The sequence below is a fragment of the Colobus angolensis genome, unplaced genomic scaffold (genome assembly GCF_000951035.1).
Source record: "Colobus angolensis palliatus isolate OR3802 unplaced genomic scaffold, Cang.pa_1.0 Scaffold31, whole genome shotgun sequence".
NCBI classification, from domain to species: Eukaryota; Metazoa; Chordata; class Mammalia; order Primates; family Cercopithecidae; genus Colobus; species Colobus angolensis.
The window spans coordinates 9,140,676-9,162,160 of record NW_012116377.1 but is presented as its reverse complement, the minus strand read 5'-3'; the positions used below and the strand labels follow the sequence as shown (position 1 = coordinate 9,162,160).

Here is a 21,485-nt window from a genome sequence, read left to right as displayed (position 1 = left end):
AGATCCCATTTGTCAATTTTGGCTTTTGCTGCCGTTGCTTTTGGTGTTTTAGACATGAAGTCCTTGCCCATGCCTAATTCAAGATGGATTAGAGACTTAAATGTTAGACCTAATACCAAAAAAACCCTAGAAGAAAATCTAGGTAGTACCATTCAGGACTAGGTTCAAATCTTACCTCTTCTTCCTACTAGTTAAAAGACCTTAAGCAGATTATGTAAACCCTCACTGTATCTCAGTTTTTCCTCTATAAAATGCTGGTCTTTCCTATGCTTGCATTTATTTCACAGAGTTGTTTTAGAATTAAATGAAATAATATGGATAAAGCACTTAGCTCAGTGCCTAGAATATAACAGATACCCAGTAAATATTAGTTCTCATATTTATTGATTATAAGATGCTCTTTTTCCTTCTACATTTTGCCATCTCTGAAATCAGGATGCATTTTATAGTTTATGGCATGTAATAGTTTAATTGGCAGCAGTTTTTTCTTTTTTAATGGCACATAAACTAATGATACATTTTGCAATTCATTAAATATGGTATTTCCCCAGCATGATTCTTATCCCTGAGGTTCTCATTTCTCCTCTGGGATGCTCCCTTCTCTAACTTTTTGCAGGCCATTATTTCTTCTACAGCAAAGGAGATTTAGGGAATGGAACAGCTGGGGAAGTGACAACCTCAGCCATCATCTTATCTGGCTCGTTTATTTTACTGGTTTTGAAAATGGAGGCCAGAAAGGGGTAGAGAAATAAGAAAAAAAACACAAAGGGAACTGAGGTCTTCAGATTCCTAGTCCAGTGTCCTTTCCCCCATCAGCAATGTTGTTGACGTGGAACAATCCCACAACCATGACTCAGTTGCTCTGTAGATGCCTGAGCCCCAGTTGGATGGTGAATGCTTCCAAATTTACATATAGATTTTGATGGAAAGATTTTAATCCTACAGCCACAAAGCTGGAAATTAATAGATTTTGACTACTGTTTCCATTTGCACAAATGCAGAATTCTAAAATTTTAGAGTTGAAGGGAAGAATTTTTTTTCCTGTGGGAACTATAATGTTCTCACCTTTGCTGTAGTCTGAATTGCCAAAGCCTGCTCTCTGGAGGCAGCACATTTCCTCTAAGTTATTATGTCTACAATTTCAGGAGCTGACAGCATGTGGATAATTGTGTCTTGAATTGTGAATGGTTTCTGCTGTTTGGCTGTTCCCAGGTTTGTACAGCTGAGCCCAGTGGCAAATCAATCACACAGTTCAGACACTTCATTGATTCATTCATTCACTCCATTACCTAGCACTTACTGGACACCTGCCATCGACCAATCACAAGGTACACACATAGTCTCAGCTAGTTCTCGCAATAACCTTATGAGATGTTGCTTACATTTTGCAGATGGAAAAACTAAGGAATAGTGATGCTAAGTTACATTTTTTTGAGGTGGACATTGATGAACCTTCCAGATGTTGACTAGGGCATTTCATAGCAAGAGATAACTTTATTGCTGTAAGAAAAATGACTCAAAATTGAAATAGTAATATGAATCATTTTATAGTACAATATGTGAACAAATACAGAAATATGTCCATAGTCTGTAGAAAAGAAACAGAATATTCATTGGGGATCTTATTAGCTCTAAACATTAATTATGTCAGTCAATTCAGTGGTCCCATTTTTACCTGTGGGCTCACAGGTAAAAGGTACAGGCCCATGGGCTTAGGAGAGGGCAGCAGCAGCCTCCCTCCAACAGCACACTGGTGAGAAGTAATCCCAGTTACCCCAGCCTAGCATCTCATTGTACTTTATATTCTAGTTGGATGTTTTTTGGAGTCTTCATCGCTGCATGATGAGGACTCATACCTCTTGGTGACATGTCCTCTCCCAGTGCTTCTCAGCGCTCTCCTCTGCCTCTCAATTTTAGAGGGGTAGTGGCAACACAAGTGGAGAGGAGGCTACCTGCTTCCCCTTCTGTGGTACCTCTATTGACTGAAAAGCCTGGGGCCATCTCTGGGGATAGAAACTGCATGACTCTTGTGCCTTTTTGGGAAGGCTTCCTGGAGGAAAAGGGATTGACAGCTGAGGTCAGAGCCTTTCTAGAGTTCTCCTTATTCTGGGGATTAACCTCAAACAGCAAATTATAGAACATGGAAATAAATAGAATAACAGACAAAAACGAGGCAAGGCATGGGGATTAAGAGACCAAAGAAGCAGAGGATTATAAAATCTAGAAAAGAGAAACCAGAGAAGTGGATTCATACAGTTTTAAATTTGGGGTATTTTTTTTTTACCTTGTCTTTATACACTTTTACAACATTAATTTTAATACATATTTATTGTAGAAAGTTTGAAAATTATAGAAAAATGTAAAGAAAAAAATGAAATATCCCCATAATCTCACAACCCAGAAATACATTATGTCCATATTTAGGATCATATCAAATCACTATTTCAGAAGGTAAAAAAAATAAAAAAGTTGAGTCTCAGCAATCTCATATGATTTAACCTAAATTATATAGTGCGTGTATCATTAGTACCCTAATTTTTACTTTATATGTTGCAAGCATTCTTCCATGAAATTAAAAATTACTCAAAAATACAAATTGTAATGGCTGATGTCTATTTAATTTATACCTATTTCAAGTTTATCGTAGCTATCCGCTTTCTGTTGGATACTTGGGATATTTGCAATTTGGGGCCACATTAAAAAGTATTACATGAAATACCTTGTTTGCAAATATCTGTCCTCATTTTTCCTTAGTTCCTTCACATAGACATCCAGAAGGGATATCACTAGATCACTTTATTATTATTATTCATATTACCAAATTGCTTCCTGAAAAAGTTGAAGCAATTTTACTTGCACTAACAGGGTTATAGGCAGGAACCTATAACCTTTGCTAGCGTTGATGATTATTGCCTTCTCAAAATCTTTGCAAATTTAATGGATTTTAAAACATCTCATTGTTTAGTTTGCATTTTCTTTATTACTAATTAGGTGGACTGCTTTTTCTTATGTTTATTATCCATTTTCCCTCCTTTTTGAAATGTATATTTATATTCTTTGCCCATTTTTCAAATAGGGAGCAGTAATTTTTTCTCTATTGTATTTGTTATACTTTTCCTAGCTTGTCATTTGCCTTTTAAATTGTGTTTATAATCTGACATATAGTTTAAATTCTACATAAACAAAACCATCAATATTTTCCTTTCTGATTTCTTTTAATACTTTTGTGCCTTGAGAGCTCTTTCTTATTCAGGGATCAGTTAAATGACCATGCATGTTTTCTCTTAAGGTTTTTAAAAAAATGTCATTTTAAAGATTTGGGCTCTAATCTGTCTAAAATTTATTTTATTTTGGTGTATGGTATGAAGTTGTCAGGATTAACTGGATTTTTCTTTTCCAAATATTCAGTTTTTCCAGTGCCATTTATTGCCATTTATTACTACTTTATCTTTTCTCTGTTGCTTTAGATTCTTTCCTTATCATGCATTAGATTTTAAAATATGCCAGATCTGTATTAGGGCTATGTTTCAGGCTCTGTTCATTGTGTTAATTCTTGTGTCTGCTCCACCTTTTAATAATTTGAATTTAAAATATATACTTTCATATCTGGTAGGGCAAGACCAATCTATTATTTATCTTTAAAAAAAGTTTAATTATTTTTATCTACTTGTTTTTATAGGTAAACATCTAGTTGAAAATCCCTTTGGCACATAGCAGGTACTTAGAGATTCATTCAACAGATACCACTGTAATGTTTTTAATCTAAAAACATGTTGATTTTATTTGAATTTTATTTTACTTGAATCTTCTTTTATATCTTGCATTTCAAAGGGATAAACTCTATTTGCATACATGGAAAATTGTACCTAATGATAAATGGAGTTTTCTTTTACAGCTCATTTGGACTTCAGTTCTTTTAGTCATAAGAAAATTTTATCTGTGAATGGTAACCATTTTTTATTTGCCACAGGATCACATTGCAGAGTGAACAGCTGTGTAACACAGTTATTCTAAACTTTAAATAAGGTTCCTCTTAAAATGCTATTTGACTTGTTATCATAACCACAACCTAATTATTAAACTTTTTAAGTGTACGAATATTTTACAGATATTCTATATATGAAGGATCAATATACAAAAGAGGGAATTTGCTCTTTTCCAATTATTTCAAGAGTAAACAAGAAAAATCTGACATAGAAAAAATTAAAGAAACATTAACAAAATCTGCAATCCAATTTTCAGAGATAACTGCTGTGTACATATATATATATATGTACATATAGATATGGTTTTTATACACACAAACGCAGACACTATATGTACAATTGAGACATGGTTGTACATAACTGTTTTATAATCTTTTTCACACTTAACAATATACCAGGAAATTTCCCAAGATATTATATTTGTATATATTTAATGAATATTTAATGAATACATTGAGTAGATATACCATGGTTTATTTAACCACTTCCCTGAGGTTGAACATTTGAAGTTGTTTCTGATTTTTTGAAATATATAAAGCTATCATAAATCTCTTTACTCCCTAACTTAAAATTATTCTGTTCTTAGCATATAGGCTATGTTCTGAGTACACATGCACATTTATCCATGGATGAGACAATCTCATGGCTGTCTAGTCATGGCAAGGACTCCTCTTTTTCAGGGAGCTGAAAGAGCAGGGGACCAGATATCCCAGCCTCCTAGAGGTCTGCTAAGATTACTGGGAGAGAATTACGAGTGCTGGGGAGTTGGTGAGAAAATCATTTCAGAGAGCATGGAACTGAGAATCTGAGCAACCTGGGGACATTTATTCTACATGTAGCAAGCAGATTTTAGTATCCAACTCACTTGGATTTGTATTCGCCACTTTCCTGTGCCTTCACACCTAGCTCTGTGTGTTAAGGGTAACATAACCTCTCTAGCTTTTCTTTCTCTGTGAACTCCTCCTACTTACTACAGCCTGACAACTCAAGTCCAACTAAGAAAAAGACTCACAGGTCAATGACTCTCCCCAGACCTCTCCCCATGGGGCTCTGAAGGCTGCCTACTAGGTAGATGTGGTGGCTTCTTCATCTCAGATGGTGGCCCCGCTCTCAGGATGTGTTTTCAGTAGGCATGCTTCTCAGAAATGCCACCTTGACCTGTAGATCTTTATGTAGAACCCAGTCTCATAAGGGCAGGGGGACGAGGAGTTGCGAAAAGAAGGAACAAGGCCTGCCAGCTGCTGGCAGCTGCTGGCAGCTATGGTCATGGAGATGCCCCTGACCATAGCCCCCTGGCCACAGGAGGAGGCAGAAATGCACAATCAGCTGGGTAGCTGGCCTTCCTTCGGGAACAGCAGGCCTTCTTTTACATCTGGGGCACCTGGGTAAGGGAGCAGGAGTAGTTGTAGTGCTCGCCAAATAGCCCAGATTGGGTAGCAGAGGGAAACAATAAAAATTCAGAGGACCCACACAGATGGGTGTGAGCGGTGTGGCTTACAGGTGTGCAGTGGGAAATTGAGGAGGCAGTTTTTAGCTGCCGTTTTCTGAGTTTACTCCATTCACTTACTCATTCACTTGCTCACTCATTCGTATAATCAGTACTTATTATTGAACATCTACCATGTGTCAGGCCCCATGAAGGAGATATCAAGATGAATAGAGAAAAGTGAGCATTATGTTTACTTAGTGTCAGCTAGGTGTCTGGTTTTTCAATTTTCCTCCCTTAATCATTATACCAGCCTATGAAGTGTAGATATTCTTATCTCATGTGAAGAAACAGATACCCAGAGAGGTTAAGCTGTCCAAGGACACACAGCTAATAAATACTGGAGCTGGGAGTCAGACTTCTGTCCAAAGTCTATGCTTGACTCAGGGCTGTGACCTTCCCCTCAAGACATGCCTGTCCTGGGAGAGCTTGCTGTCTTAAGTGGAAGACAGCACGTTGAGCAAGTAATGGCCAGGTGTGTCCTATGGTTCCAGCCTCACTAGGAACACTCCAGAAACCTTATCCTGCCATTATCCAGGCTCCAGCAGATCTTGTTAAACATGTTTGCAAACCCTTTCTGCTGGCTCTAACCTTGACAGTGTCATGAATTGAGAAAGGGCCTGGGGTCAAGTTGTCATCCCTCCAATGGCAGGGGTGTCATCAGTTTGGAAGGCTTACTGGAAATGTACTGCCTTGGTGTCTACAAAACTCATTTTGTGTTCAACTAACCTCAGTTCTTCCAGCTCTTAGTAGCTCCATAATGAGAGAGAACCACCTCAGATAAAGCTTATTCTTACAGCACAGGATCCTTCACACAGCCTTCACCTTCTACCATCTGCCACAGTTTCCATTTTATCTCAGCTAAAGAATCAAAATCATTTCATTTTTTCTCTGCCAGCCCAACCACGGTATTGGATTCCAGCTAAACCATGAGTGTCATAAAGTGTGCTGTGAGGGAGGCAGAGCCTAGATAATAGGATCTTGTGGTTAGAACCCAAGGTAACTTGTAGACTCTCACCGTGACTGCCCTAGGCTAGTGGTTCTCAATGATTTAGGGTGTCATAGATCCCCTTGAAAATCTGTTGACAACTGGACTTAAAGATTGTCTCTCAGAAGAATAGACACATATGGACAGATATGCAATGGTTTGCATACAGTTTCATGAAGTTCATGGCTTTCCCCCACCGCATACATTTTGAGGCAGGGTTTATAGGCCTGCTTCAGTTTGTCAGGTGAAAAGTATAACTTAGTCTGTCCTCTGGTGAGTAGAGTTGAGGATTACCCAGTCTACCCTCCAGAATTCTGGAGAAGGATTTTGGTTTCATGAGATACCTAGATCACCCCTGGGTTCCTGTTTAGCACTTAACATTGTTATGCTTCTTTCTAAAGAAATAGCAGACATCATGATTCAAATATTTTCTCAATCATGGCAAATTTTCTAGCTTATGCTGGGCCCTGGTTATGCTAGGTCCACAGGGGAAGCTTTGTTGTTTGTCTCAGCAAACATTAACTCATCTCTTTGTTATTATGGATAGGGTCTAGGTCATGGGAAAACCCCAGTGTCTTAGTTAGTCCTCTCTCTTCTCCTAGACCCACCAGAGACTCATCACCTGTCCTGTCCAATCTAGGACCTAGGTGATGATCCCATCATCCATTGCCTCTTCTCTTGTTACTGGTTTTTCACATTTTAGAGACTTCCTTAGAGCTGGAGTTTTAGTATCTCTTTTGGATTATCTGAATATTTGTCCCCCATGTGTACCTCTATATTATATTTCTTGCATGATATTGAAATTACATGTTGGTTTGTCTGACTCTTTCCTTAAATTAAAAATCCCTTAAGGTCAGGAACTCTATATTGTTTACCTTTGTACCCACAGTGATTGTAACTTTGCCTGACACATATAGGTGCTCAATAAGTATTTATTGAATTGAATTGTATATGTTTGGATATCCAAGGCAATAACTTAAGTAGGGACTCAAAAATTGCTTAAAACTCCAGGAATCTTTCCATGGATAATCCATCAGATATGGTTAGCCAATTTATCTAGATATCTGAACATTGTATCAGGGGACATACAGGGTTCATGCTGTCTCATTTCCATGGGATGTGGGTATGTTTGTGTCTGTGTATGTGTGTAGGGGTATGTACACAGACCTTTGTTTCTTGGTTACTACAATAATTTGAAAACAATACCAAACAAACCTCTCTTCTGTAATCTCTCTGTATGTATATTCCTCCAATGCTTCTTCACATTTCTTTATCTCCATGATATATCTTAACATCTCTTTCATCTCTGCCTCTTTCTCTTTTGGCTGACATATCCCAAAGACAGCATAGACAGCAGCCACTCCAAGTAGCAACGTCACACTAGTTCAGGACCAAGGACAGCGGCACACACGTCCTGGCCATGGGGAGAGGGTGCTTTAGTTTCTAGTTTGTTCAGTAAAATGACCTTTGGATGTGTCCCTTCTCAGCTGTCAGACCGCACCAGCAGTTCTGCAAACCTGGTTGTTACTTTGGTCCTAGTTGTTCCATGTATGTGGTGGACCTGTGCCCAGTTTGTGCCAGTGTATCCCTGTGACATTGCTCATTGATAGTCATGGTGAGGACACTGGAGCAGGAGTGGCATAGTTGTAGAATCAGAAAGAGTGCAACTGAAAGTGGGGAGAAACTCTGGGCTTGTGTGAGAGGGTCTGCTCCAGGAACTGCCTGTGAAGGTCCTCTGCCCTAAACTCTGTGGTCAGCCATTGCTACTTTACTGCCACCCACATGGGGGTTGGAGAGATGGTTGAGGGGATAGGCATCCAATAGGTGCTGGACAATTTCATATTTAGATATCTGCCAGAGTGCCTTCCATAATGACAGAGCCCTAACTGACTTTTCAAGTCAGCAACTTCATGTTTAACTAGTCTTTATGCCCTGATTAAATTAAGTATTAATATTATTGATGTTTGTGCTGGGGAAAAGGGAGGGGGATTGAGATGAGGGTCCCAAGGAGCAAAGCTTTTCTATATCTGAACTTGCACAGCACACACCTTCTGCCCCTAGGCACCTTTGTAACTCTCTCCAAATATATTATAATAGCAAATACACAGCTAATGTTCAACAGTTGGATCATAGTAATCACTGACAAGCTAATGTTCTGTGTTACTTTGAGGACCCATCCAAGAGCAGTGCTTAAAGTAACAAAAAAGACAATAAATCTACCACTAGCACCACTGCCTGTGATGTATGAGCACTTTAGATAACCTGGTGAGTTAGAAAACAATCAGTTTCAAAACAAATACAGTGGGTGGATAGAATCACTTCTGAAGTGGCCATTTTCTTGTGTCTGCACCATACTCCAGATGGCAACTTTTCTGGGGAGGGAAGGAGGGAGGAAGAGGGAATAAGCCTGTGTGTATTGCAGCTGAGGTCTCAACTTGAGCTAATATTAAATCTTGTGAAGAATAAACAGAAATGGTTTGCTCATTAGCTGGGCTTAGAGAGGCGTTACCCGTGTGTTTAAAGTGCTAATTATTAGTGATCTTTAATGGAGCTAATTTAGCAATGGAAAGTGTTACAAATTTCTGTTCCTCAAAGGCAGCCCATTAGCCAGGCCTTTATAGCTAATATTGACTTTAGAAAGTTAATATTGAAATTGGCCTCAATTAGAGTTCATGTGAGAGAGAAAGAAAGATGAACATGGAGGTAGAAATAAGCACAAAGAAGCACCATGGGAGGAAGAGACATGGCAGTTACTAAACACTTTTTATGTAGAAGGTGTTGTGACACTTGGGATGTGAAAAACTCTGCCTCTGGGTCACTCATTAAGTGCCAGCTGTGTACCAAGCACTAAAGCTATTGAGAGAAGTACTCAGCCCCTGCCCTCAATGAGCTTAGAGTCTAGTGAGGGAGCCAGATGCAGTGGTGAACAATGGCAGAACAGGGAGGTACATGTCAGTGATATACTGAAGCAGACAAGTGAGTCCAGCCCAGATGGTGATGGAGCAGTTAGGGCAGGCACCCTAAGGAAGCTGTCCAGCTCACTATAGTGCAGGGCAGAAGATGGTCATTTATGAAAATAAACTTCAAATGCATATCAGAGTTGAGAGAAGGTAGACATTGCTTTTCTCCAGTGTAAAGGCTGCCCAACCTGGTTATCAGCCAAGTCCCTGGCTGCTGCCTCAGGTTACAGGAGGCCTGGTCAGTTTGCTTAGAAAAGCTCAGTATTTAGCAATTGCCAAAAGAAGAACACATTTTTTCCCCCTTTTTGTGTTGAAATCAGGTTAGCAGAGGCTCCTGGGTGTCCTTTGCTTAGAAATCCCATGGCCAAGGAGGAGAACTCTGCCGACCATCCCTCCTGCACACCTGCCACCTAAGGAGGGGGATGCTCCTTGGTCCATTTGATGTTTGTGGGTGACAGTGATGAAGGACGACTGTGGGGGAGTTGGCCTCATTGGGCACAGGTAGATTTTCAGGTTGGGGAGAGGCATGTGGGTCTCCACACTGCTGTGTGTTTGGTTGCTGACATAAAGCTGCCCAGTCTTTCTCTCTCTGCCAGGTTTATTCCTTCCTCTAATCACACACTTTCTGTCTTGGTGGTAGGTGTTTTTGTTTTGTTTTGTGAGATAGAGTCTCCCTCTGTCTCCCAGGCTGGAGTGCAGTGGCACGATCTCGGCTCACTGCAACCTCTGCCTCCCGGGTTCAAGCAGTTCTCCTCCATACAGTTTGTTTGCCCCTCCCTCTCTGCCTTGGCATGTACTGCTTCCCACCATCCCTTGCCTCTTCCATTATTTATAATCTAGTTTGAAGATCATCTTCTCTGTGGAGACTGACCTAATGGATCATCTCAACTTGCCATTCTCTGTCTTCTCTGTGCCTGTGCGTGGTCAGTTTCAGTATTTCTTGACTCTTTTTTTTGTGACAGGCACTGTGCTGGGTTCTGGGGTAGAATAAGGAATACTGCATGTTCCCTACCCTCAAGGCATCATGATCAGTTAATGGGGAGTAAATGAAAACATATAAATGCCATTCAGGAGTGATGGAGTATCAAGTACAACTGGAGACAGCTCAGCTTGATGGGGAGGCCAGGGAAACTGCACAGAGGAAATGACACATTAGAGAGAGATTTAAGAGGTAGGATCAACAGAACCAAGTAGCTGAATCAATATGTGTGATGGAGGAGGGGGAGGAGTCTAGAGTGCTTCCCAGGTTTGTGTTTGGTTAGCTCCGTGGATGACGGCACCAATAATTAAGATATAGTGGATACAGGATGGTCAGGTTGGGGGAAGGGTGGGAGGATCTTTATCAGAATCTCACAGTGAAGATCACTGGTTTTTTATGCAGTCTGGTTGGTATCAGGGGAAATGGACACTGGATATTTTATGAGGCTGGAAATTCTCAGAGAGTAGAAATTGGGTTTCCCCTCCAAGGGAGAGAATTGCCTGAGATGGGCACTGTGTTCTCAGATGCAGAGCTCCCCAGGTGGGAGCAGCCCTCCTTTCTGTTTCTTGTCTAGCATTTCCCCAGTGTTCAGGGCTTTGTACCTGTGAGTGGGGGTGCAGTTGGGATAAAGAGGCATAAAGGGACTGGCTTCTCTGTCCTCCAGGGCTGTCTTAGGGATGGCATCTTGGTCTGTAAATATTATCAGTGACAGTATTTATGGTACTGAGAGTAGTTAAGAGAAGGTAGGGCTCTGAGGATAGGAAGGAAGATTTGTGGTGAAATTAAAACATCTGATACATGAAGGAATGGTTTAAGCTACCAAAATTGTGAGCAGTGTGGACAAGTGTTATTCATAAACACTCCTGCCACCAAAAAGTAAGATGTAGTCCAGTCTTAATGCCCTGGAGGGGGAATTCGTCTACCTCCCAGATAGCCTTTTTATTCCAGAGCTGAATTTGAATAATAGATAATTATAGGGTAATGGCTGAATCTCTGGAATCTCTGGGCAGTGGAGAGGGGTCTTCCCATGGTAGGGGCTGGAGGGGTGATGACTAGTGTTAGATGAGATTTTACGGGTCCTGTTTAGGCCAGGCTACAGGATGCTTTTCTCCATCTTCTGCCTCTGAGGTGACTCTGGAATGGAAAGACATACTTTAGTACATAACTTCCCAAAGTATAATGTGCATATGGATCAGCTCGGTTTGTGTGTGTGTGTGGTGGGGGGCGTTGGGACTGGGTCTTGTTCTGTCACCCAGGCTGGAGTGCAGTGGCATAATCACAGCTCACTGCAGCCTTGACCTCCCTGGCGCAATCAGTCCTCCCACCTCACCCTCCCAAGTGGCTGGGACTACAGATGTGTGCCACCATGACTGGCTAATTTTTGTTGTATTTTTTTTATATAGATAGGGTTTTGTCCTGTTGCCCATGCTGGTCTCAAACTCCTGGGCTCAAGTTGCCTGCCTGCCTTAGCCTCCCAAAGTGCTGGTATTATAGACATGAGCTGCCATGCCTGGCCTCACCTGGGTTTCTTGTTAAAATATAGGCTCTGACTCTGTAAGTCTGGGGTGGAACTTGAGATTTTGCATTTCCAGCAAGGTTCTAGGTGTATGTGATGCTTATTACCATGAGTTGCAAAGTTGTAGGACTCATCTTTAAGAAGCTCTTTTTATTTTTATTTTTGAGTCTCCTTGCATTTTGTACAGGTGATATCCTGTCTCTGATAACAGTTTAATTGTCCTATTTGGAAACCTGTTTGTCTCCGCTTGGAAGCCCCTGGAGAGCAGGATCCATTTCTTATTTGTCTTACTATCACCAAAGCCTGACATGGCCTGGCACATAGTGCTCAATATAGAATTAATGAAACAATGACCTTAGGAATAGGAAAATTTCAAAATTACAACCAAACTAAGGTCCAGCCAAATGAGCTCCTGCACCTCTCAATTGTAAGCCAGATCTCTTTTATGCAGCCTCTGGTTCACTGACTCAGTGCCATTTTGAGTAAGGCTCCCATGCTGGACACCACAGGGTGAAGCAGAAAGAGAAGGCAGAAACCTGAGTATAGGGAAGTGTGCAGAAACAGGGCTCAGGCCCACTTGAAGCAATGTTAGAACACTTACATAGTAACTTCTACATAGGTGCACATTAAAGGGGTGTGTCTGAGAACCAAAAGGAAACAAAGAGCAATCCGTGGATACTCTGGCAGCTTGAACCTCCAAATGCTCTATAAACACCCACTCTGTTGTTTGCTTCTTCACTTGTTGAAATAAGGATTGCTTTCTGAAGGAGGTTAGTATGGAACACAGGTGCCCTGGGGAATATACTGCTACTCTACACCCACAAAACCACAGACAGGGCTGGTGGCTCAAGGGCCAGTTTTACCATTGCCATTAAGGTCACACAGGCTGGGAGCCAGAGTGAGGATGATTGGCATTTTCTAACGTGGGAAATGATGACTAGAAGCAATGTAAGCATAACACATTTGGAGCAAGGAGGAGCAAAAGTGGAGCTTGGAGAAGACCCATGCTGGAGGATCCTGGGGAGATGGCAGGGATAATTTGTACTTCCTTAATAGATGTGGAGCATTTCAACTTTGCTAATTAACGGAACAGCAGGCTTGTAATTCTGACAACAGCAGGACACAAATGGGGTGAGATTAGCACTGAATGCCAGCGAAGCATGCCTTTGACCTTAAGAAGAAGCACAACACCCATGACCCATAACCCGTCTTGGGTCAGGTCCATGAAGGTGCTACCCCTGATTTTGTTTTTTGTTTTTTCTTGCAGCAACTCCAAGGTCTTAGGGTTTTTTTTTAATGTCTTCTCAGGCCTTCTTTAGAGGTAGCAAGCCTGTTTCAACTGGCTTTTTTTTTTTTTTTTAAGATGGAAACAGGTCTATGATTGGTCTAGAGCAGGAGTGTCCAGTCTTTTGGCTTCCCTGGGCCACATTGGAAGAAAAAGAATTGTCTTGGACCACACAGAACATACACTAATACTGACAGCTGAAAAGCTTAAAAAAAAATTGCAAAAAAATCTCATAATGTTTTAAGACAGTTTACAAATTTGTGTTGGACTGCATTAAAGCTGCCCTGGGCTGCATGAGGCCTGCGGACCACAGGTTGCACAAGCTTGATCTAGAGTTTATTTTCTAATAGTTCTATCACAGAAACTTTATACCAGAAATAGCAATGATAATGTAAGCTTGCTTCCTTCAAGAGGTGAAGCCTCATGGAAATTCTTCCATTACTCTTCTCCCATTTTGGCATTTTGGGCTACCTGCAAAATGGGGTGATCTGCCCCTGAGCATCTATAAACTGATTCTGGGGGAAAAATTGGCCAGGAAGCCAGTGAAATATTTTATCTTCCCAAGGCGGAATGAATCTTGTTAGGGAATTTATTCCCAGTACTTCCTTTTAAAGCATATTGATCTGATAACCTGAGGATCTTAAAGGCCAACAAATATGAAGAGAAGGTTTAGAAAGTCTCAGAGTATTACAGCTGAGTAGTACCCTGGAGGGCATCTACTCAGATAGCCAGTGCTTGGTGTGACAGATGAAGTCACTGACCTTGTGTAAGTCATTTTAGGAAGGGTCAACGTTTTATTCATTCATTTATTATTTCATCAAATATTTATTGAACATTTACCATGAGTCTACCAAGACATGTACCTGATAGTGAAAACATGTTGCTATTTCATTGGTCCTGTTTGAGTTAGCATTCAATGGACTTCTCCTTTATTATATATTCCAACAGCTGGTTTCACAAGGGCCCTGGGGGAATTGATATGCTACGTAGGATCTTTAGCCAGTGCAAATAAGTTTTATATGCAAGGTCACCAATTTCTGAGCTGCTGGGCTAATTAGCTCTACTTGGCTTTACATAATACATATATTGTTGAAAAGTTATATGTAATTTAATTTTTGGCAAATGAAAAACTAATTCAAATCACTAGGGGAATTTTTATTTGAAGAGACTCTGGAGCAAATGCTTTTATAATGTGAAAATTTTAGTTGTAATTGGAAATGATTGTCCCCTAGTTTGGATTTTGTAAATCTGGACACTTTAGGTTTTCTTATGGTGGACACAAACCAGGCGCAGCAGTGGCCTCTACAGGGTCGGGGAGGACCCTGGCCTGGGAAGTAGAAGCCCTAGGAATCCTAGAACAACCCAACCCAAGGCACTGATATTTGCTGAAGCCCATGACTGCAAGCTGCATGGACAAGCTGCACACCTTCTCTCCGGTCCTGGGCCCTGGTGGGGAGAAGGAAGAGGTGGGGCACAATGAGTGGGTGTGATGGATGAGACTTGGAGCTTCCTCTTCCTCTCCAAGGGTGGGAGTAGAGAGGAGATAGGATGGGGAACCTTTTGCTTCCATTTAGAAAATTTTAAACCCTTTCCTAAGGTCTTACGGCTATTTAGAATTAGGACCCTCTTGTGTACTGCAACACAGTAGGGGACAAGAGGGAGGACAGTAGAAAAAAACAGGACAAGAGTTTAGGGGAAAAGAGAGTTATGTGGACTCTTTTTATATAGTAAATCTCATTAGTTTGGGCCTTGCTATTTTTGAACTTGTAAATAATCTGAAAGAAGATAAGACTGAAATTTAACTTTTATATTACATTTTTTTTTATAGATATTAGAGTACATGGTTATATAGAGGAAAGTGTTTTAAAATTAATGTATAGAAAGATATATTTCACAAAGGAAAATCATATATTTTGATATAGAAGCATCATTTTCACAAACAAGTCATGTATTAAAGATCCTTGTCTAACAGATAAAGCCTAATAGATTGCCAAGGAAGCTAAATGTCTCCTTGTTGCATAAGGATGAAAAAAATACTTTATATATCTATTCATAAATTCTATAATAATTTATATTGATCCTAATTAGCCTCTATTAGTGAAATTTAATTGTTTTTCTGTGGAGAAGATAAAATTAGAGCATAAATATCTGTAGAAACTAAGGATAGAAAGTTAAAAATAATGCTTATAGGCCTTGAAGTTCAAGTATTCTTTTTTATGGTGTTACTTTGTTTTCCTATTGCTCAAGGTCTTCTTAGAGTGAGCCTTGTAGCTGGTTCTCTGTCAGCTAGTAAAGAGAAACAACTGATGAATAAAAGACTTGCAGTCTTCATTTGGTGAAAAATGAAAGGGAAAAAATAGGCAAAATGGTCAGAGACACTTAGGAAATTTGCTTTAGGTTTAGGGTATGACCTCTGATCATAGACGCTGGCATTCTGAGGACACATCTCTCTTCCTCCTTGACTGAGTGTGCAGTTGGCCCACTTCACTTCCCTAGGCCAGTGATCTTACGCCTGGCTTGGAATTTTATTGCCAAAATTCCCAGGTGGGTTTCTTGAAACAGTCAATGTTTAGAGATTGAAGGATTGAGTGGCATTGTCCTGCCCAGCATGTTGCTTTCCTCTGTAAATTGTCAAATTTAGACCCCAAGGGTATAAGCCAAGTGGAGAAAGGCACCCTAGGGGGTATCCATGGTATCTGGTTCTGCTCCCTGAGCTGACGTAAAACCGCTCACCTTCTGGGGTTTATCTGTGTCATATCCCTAATGGCGACACATAACAGAGACCTCAGTTAGAGCTCGAATTGCTGTAAGTGTGGGTGGCTCTCCCTGAGAGTCCCTGTGGGGTTCTTAGGTTAAATGATAGGGGTGCAGTGGGCTAGCCTGGGGTTTGTGTATGTGGAAGCTGGGTCCTGACTTCCCACACATCCCACACTGGGCTGGATTGTCCTTTGCCTCCTGAGGCTGCTGTTCCTCCAGGCACATCTTTAGTTTCCGTTCTTTGGGAGCCCCAAGCTTCTGCCTCCAGTCCTCAAACAGGAACTCAACTAGAACGTAAAAGGACTTTCTAAATGAGAAGCAAGATTTAGAAAGAGAACAAGTTAAACAAGGTAGTGCATTTCCTTCCCAGGAGATTTGTGTCTCCCCATCTCCTGTCTGTCATGGACTGATGATGATGACATTGAGGGGAGGAGGAAGAGGTGGGGAGAGGAATATTGTCATCAACTTTGCTTCCTTCTGTAGGAGTTCTGTGGTTTATTTTCCTTGTTTGTAAGATAAAGACTAATAGTTATTGTGCCAGAGGAAAGGCAAAAAGGACTTTGTAAATCTTTATTTAGGACTTTGTAATCCATCTTGATATCAGTTAACTAATTCAACAGATATTTCCTGAGTGCTGAGTATGTTTAAGACACTGTACTAGGCACTAGAGGTACAACATGATTTTGTAAAAGTCCTCCGTCTTCAAGTTGCTCAACAGCAACAAGGCTGGGTTTTTTTTGTTTTTTTTTTTTTGCCCCCAGGGCATGGAGGTTTGTCCACATGAGGAGGGTGATTTGGATTGTCCTCTGCTTGAGAAGGACCGGGGAGGTTGCAGCCCTTATCACCCCTGTGGCTGGCATCATGTGGAAGGATCCCTTCTGTTGCAGACCCTCTCCTGGTCCATTGGGCTGGGCTGTAGGACCTGGACAAGGCAGGACTTGCTGACTGATGATGGGACTGGGAGACTGAGGATGGGACCCTGTGATTCAGCCAGCTGGCTCCTCTCACCCTGATTCCTTCTGGTTTGTTTTCCCACAGGGTCTTTTCGGAATGATGGTTTGAAAGCTTCTGATGTCCTTCCTATCCTAAAGGAAAAAGTGGCCTTCGTGTCTGGTGAGTATTTGTGGGACTTTCCTTTGTAAAGGACCTAGAGAAGAAGTGTGTGCGCACATGTGTTCAGATTCACTTGTGTGTTAGTGGGGGAGAAGTAGGAGAGGGGAAGTTATGCTTGGGGCAGCTGCTTCCTTTCTGCTGAGGCAGACGGAGAGAGAAAGGAGGGCTCTGGCCCCAGCTGGGTGTTCTAAAGGACACCCAGAACCAAAGGGACATTCCCCGAGCTTCCCATCCAACCGCAGTCCCCTGGCCTGGCCCTGTGAGAGTTGCTTCAGCTGGAGAATCTGGGCACTTGGCACATTCCCTGAGGTTTTATTTCAGTTCATTTCTGCATGGATCAGGGACAGGAGATTTTTAAAGGAGTTTTTGTTTCCTCCTTTTCTTTCTTTCTTGGCAAAGGGAACTCAAGTGAGGGTTCATGTTTATATGTTTAGTTTTTGTTTTTTTCTGAATAATGGCTTCCAAATATTCATATGATTTCTCTCTCCCATACATCTTGTGCACAAAGACCTGTTAATGTCTCACTCTGGGGTCAGCAATCTGTAGCTGGTGGGCCATCCACCAGTTTTTATAAATAAAGTTTTATTGGTACACAGAATATTTGTTTATGGAGTGTATTAGTTTTCCATTGATGGTGCAACAAATTTCCATAAGCTTGGTGGCTTAGAACAACAGAAACTTATTATTGCACAGTTCTGGAACCCAGAAATCAGTTTCATGGGGCTGAAATCTAGGGGTCAGCAGGGCTGTGCTTCCAGAGGTTCTAAGAGAAAATTGGTTCCTTTCCGCTCCCAGCTTCCAATGGCTGCTGACATTCCTTGGCTTGTGGCTGCATCATTCCCATCTGTAACTCCAGGGTCAAATTGCTTCTCCTCTTGCATCCGTGTCAAATCTTTCTCTGCCTCTCTCTTTTAAGGATACCTGTGACTACATTTAGGGCCCACCTAGATAATCTAGAATAATCGCCCTATCTCAAGATGGTTAGCTTAATCATATTTGCAAAGTCTTTGCCATGATATGTTTGTGGACTATTATTCAACCTACTACAGATAATGTTAATGGCTGCCTTCTCACTACAACAACAGAGTTGAGTAGCTATTGCAGAGACCATTTGGCCCATTAGCCTGAAATATTTAATATCTGACCCTTTAAGAAAAAGTCTGATGACCCCTGATATAATTGAAGTCAAAAAGACTGGCCAGAGCCCCTAAGGCAGTCATTCTCAAACAATAAGGTATGCCAGAATCACTCTGGGTGCCTGTTCCAGGGCTCCACTCTAGGCCTCCTGGATCAGAATTTCTGGTAGGGTCTGAGGCAGGGGCTGGGGTAGACAATGTTAGTAGCCGAAGATCATATTTTGAGAAACATGCCATGTGCTTATACCTCATGGACCAAACCTTTATTTCTGGGTGATTTTAGTGATCTACAAGAAGTAGCAGTGCAGTCACAGAGCAAGAGCTAGTCCGGTCCTGTAGAGCAGAGGTTCATGCCACAGGCACTGTTGGTTTGGCTGTTGGGTGACAGCTAAAACAGAGAGAAGAGGAGGTGGGAAGGGGATAAAGGAAAGGGGAAGTTAAGCAGCAGTTGTCTCCTACCTCATTGGAGAAAAGGTGAGAGGCTGATGATTCAGAGTGTAGGTGTGGGAGGTGAGGGCAGGCATGCAATGGGAGTGTGCAGAAGACTTTATAATGACTAAGTGCATTCTATATTATTGTAATTATTGTTAGCAGTAGTAGCAATAGTAATTTATTATTGTCATTGCTGTTAGACGAGAGTGACCTGGCAGCTGCCTCTTCCCATTAGGAACTAGTATATCTTATAAGGTAATGAGCCCCCTGCCACTGAAGATGTTGAAGTACAGGCAGAACAACTCCTTGGCAGGATTGTGCAGCAGTGATTTGGGTACCGGGAGAGGCATAGGTGAGCAACCTTTAAAACGTTTAGAAACTTGGATTCCATTTGCTTGCTAAGCATATGGGAAGACCTTGTGCAGAAATCCTAGAGGCCATTGAGCAGTGCCAGGCCTCTGATTTCTGCTGATCCCCATAGCCTAGGCTCCCAAGGATGTGGCCCACAGCCCTCTGGGAGCCCAATCTTATCTTTTCTTCCTTCTTTTTATAGTCGTTAGTTAACCTGATGTTCTTCCTGTCCCCTGGATATCCTGCCAGTCCTTCCATTTCTCTTGTGCCTGACACTTCTTTCCCTCTGCAGTGCCTTCTCCATACCTTCTGCCAGTTTGAGCCTCTCCTCTCCTTCCAGAGTCAGTTCCTACTTTACCTCCTCCAGCAGACCTTCCTGGATCTAATGTATTCCTCTGAGCATCATCCTATTCTACATCAGTTTGGGGCATATGCATGCACAGTACACTCTAACATGGAGACCCTTGCTTGATGTTCATGGTTTATTTTTTCCCAAGTAAATTCAGTCAGAGCCCTGGGCAGAGCCCCAGAAAAAAACCTTCTCAGGTGGTAGGGGCTAGTCCTAATGCAGCTCATAGAAGCAATGTGGCCAGGAAGGCAGTCAGGAATGAGGCAGGTAGAAAATTCCCTGAGCAGGACGAAGGGGGCTGGGAGCATAGCTCTCCCCTATTTGCCAATGTAAGCCGAACAGCCTGGGTTCAGCCTTATTCAACTGCACCTGCGCTTGTGGTGCCAGAAACTTCTGGGCTTAGGGAACATTGCCCTTCTATATCTGGGAAGGACACTGAATATACTGGGAAGATAATGACTGGCTGCATCTAAAAAAACAAAAACAAACCCCAAAACCAAAAAAAAACACAAAAACCAAACCAACCAACTCTTACATCCTGAGCTTTTAAAACATAAAAGATAAAACACAAAAATAAAATAAAGAAACCTATAATTAAATAATGCAGTTTAACAGTTGGATTTCTTTCTGAGAAGAAGAAAGCACTGCAAGGAAGGTGGTGAGTAGAGAAACAGGCTGTTTGTTAATTGAGCCTGCCCTCCCCTGCTAGTACCCAGCCTGGCCAGGCGAAAAGAAAACCATGCTGCCATGGGAACGTACATTGGGAATAATCCAGGGCAGCCCAGAAGCTTCTGCATGTGGGCGTGTGCATGTCTGTGTGACAGGATTTGGGGCTGTCCCTCAGTGAGCCTCCATTGTTCCAGCACTGCCCCATTCTGCTCTGTCATTCACAGCTCACAAGCTCCCCTTGGCCCTCTCTGATATCCTTTGTACTACTTATAAGTCACAGCACCCATTGTCCCTTTTATCCAGCCTTCCCATATAGGGTCCATTTCACCCTATTGTCTTCATGTGCATACACACCCTCCTTTTGGCCACCTCCTCATGATTCTTCTCTGCCTCCTTATCTCCCACCAATGTGGTTTTCCTCATTGGTTTCCACCGTTCCCAGGGAAACCTTATGTTGCTGTGGCACAATCTTTTGTACCCTGGACCTGCATCTCTCAAAGTGTTTTCCAAGAACAGTTCCACAGGATGATCCTCTACAAAGAAAATGGGGTTCTGTTCTCAAAGAAGTTGGGGAAATGCTGGACATTGTAGCTCTCCTTCTTGGAGAATTATAGTGTCCACTAAAATACATTAACATTTTAAGGCTCTGGAAAGTCCTGCAGTAAAGAACTTTTTTTTTTTTTAATCTGGCATTTTCCAAACCATAGAATAACCTCATTCCCTAAAAATTTATGTGTCTGTGATGTGTATTCATTAACATCTTGCAGATCTATTGTTATATTGACTTTATCAGGGGTCCTTATACTTCATCTCTGCTTATTGTCCTCTGTAATTTCAGCATCTATGTCAATTATTGATCAAATCCTAGAGCTTCATTGCTGCTCAGCCTCCTTGGTACCAAAGTCCTCCACCTACCTACTGTGATTATGCACGTCCAAGATCTTGACCCTTGATATGTCTATCTGTGGTTTTAGTCCCATTTTGACCCTTTCTGATATCCTCTTGTCATTTGGGAGAGGATGGATATGAGAGGAACAAAATGAACACTTTTCCGTCTTTTCTGGGATGTCATCATCCAACAGGACATCTCCCACCCTCCCGGGGCATACCCCATTTATATGGTGCATTAGCTCCATTCTGCCTTCACTCAGCTTGGAGCCTGGCACAGATACTGTAGCCAAAGCTTTCAACAGGGCTTTTGCTGTGCCCTAGTACCCTGTCAGCAACCCTGAAACTCATGTCCTACCCAGTCCTACTGTCATTTTCGAGAGAAGTTCTCCAGTGATGGTTTAATTTCCCTCTCCTCAGTACCCAAAGCCTACCCTGACCCTGGACTGATTCTTGTCTACTGTTCTACCCAAAGAACCATGTCCCTCAGGCAGACTGAACTCCTCCCTCTCCACCACCTATCTCCATTTCCTCCTCCAAAGAACAGTGTCCCTCGGGCAGGCTGAACTCCTTCTTTTCCACCACCTATC

General features: G+C 41.8%; 1 protein-coding gene across 4 annotated transcripts in view; it reads left to right on the top strand.

Annotated features, from left to right (window-relative positions):
- The window catches only part of KALRN (kalirin, RhoGEF kinase), a 643,785-nt gene that overhangs the window by 118,469 nt on the left and 503,831 nt on the right, over positions 1-21,485 (top strand). For all 4 annotated transcript variants that reach the window (XM_011950775.1, XM_011950777.1, XM_011950776.1 and 1 more), the window contains exon 2: positions 16,996-17,070. In XM_011950775.1, coding sequence (XP_011806165.1) covers positions 16,996-17,070 — 75 coding nt within the window. The remainder of the gene's footprint in view (positions 1-16,995; positions 17,071-21,485) is intronic.